The 1,070-nt window shown below is 61.2% G+C and overlaps 1 protein-coding gene across 1 annotated transcript; it reads left to right on the top strand.

Annotated features, from left to right (window-relative positions):
• Positions 1 to 1,067, top strand: LOC110391761 (osteoclast-associated immunoglobulin-like receptor; the record flags this gene model as incomplete). The annotated part of the gene is given in 5 exon segments (XM_021383712.1): positions 1 to 93; positions 167 to 202; positions 320 to 354; positions 357 to 600; positions 682 to 1,067. Coding segments are annotated over 5 exon segments (723 nt in total), but the record flags the coding sequence as incomplete, so codon positions are not given.
• Positions 1,068 to 1,070: the final 3 nt, after the last annotated feature.

The raw sequence follows: 1,070 nt of genomic DNA, 5'->3' as shown, positions 1-1,070 counted from the left end.
CAGCTCTTCTGCCACATCCTGTCCCCACTGCAGTCTCGCTGTCCCCAAGCTGATCCTGCTTCACGGCAACAATGGCGTTGGCCCTCATCCTGGGTGAGTGACAATGGGGACGTGGTGCCACGGGAGTTGGTGGCCCTGTGTGGGACCAGGACCGTGTCCCTTGCAGGTTGGTGTCTGGTGGCAGCGATCAGGGCACAGCACTGTGAGTATGGGGAGAGGGGGAGAATGGGGAGAGAGGGAGGGGAGCGTTGGGAGGGGTCCATCAGAGGGGTCGAGGAGGGTGTGCAGGGACAAGGCTGACTGCTGTCCCCTGTCCTAGTGCCCCAACCCTCCCTGTCGCTGCATCCCAGCCAGGGGGTGTGTCCGTGGGTGACAATGTCACCCTGCGCTGCCACCTGCCCTGGCCGGCTGCCGTGGTCTGGCTGTACCAGGAAGGAGGTTGGAGATACAGCAAGAGCAAGGACAAGAAGCAGGACACAGCTGAGTTCTCCTTCGTCAGCACAAGTTGGGAACACGCAGGTACATATCAGTGCCAGTACCGGGTGCCTGAGTCAGAGGAGATATCAGAGCAGACTGACCCCGTGCAGCTGGTGGTGACAGGTGAGGGCACTGGGGACAGCGGATGGCTCTGGGGGCTCCCAGCAGGACCGTGTCCCAGTGCTGTCCCCTCCCCTCATGTAGATCGCAGGTATTCCCTGCCCGGCATTTCCCTTCGCCCTGAGGAACATGTGGGGACAGGGACCAATGTCACCATCCGCTGCTGGAAGAAGGACTATGGGGCCACCTTCCTCCTGCACAAGGATGGGTGTTCAGCTCCTATCCAGCACCAGGACCCTGATAATGGGGACACAGCCACCTTCACCCTCTTTGGGGTGACCCCATCTGACAGCGGCACCTATAGGTGTTCCTACCACCCCTGGGGATATCCCTTTCTGTCCTCACCACTTGGGGACAGTGTGACACTGGAGGTGGCACCCACACCTGCACCCCCAGGTGGGTCTCAACCCCATTTGGGTACCCCTCAGAGTCACCCATGGGTGGCCGAGTCACCTCCTGTCCCCACCGAGATA

This window comes from Numida meleagris, unplaced genomic scaffold, assembly GCF_002078875.1.
Source record: "Numida meleagris isolate 19003 breed g44 Domestic line unplaced genomic scaffold, NumMel1.0 unplaced_Scaffold497, whole genome shotgun sequence".
Lineage (NCBI taxonomy): Eukaryota > Metazoa > Chordata > Aves > Galliformes > Numididae > Numida > Numida meleagris.
Note: the sequence above shows the minus strand (reverse complement) of the source record. Positions and strands in the feature narration are given on the sequence as shown.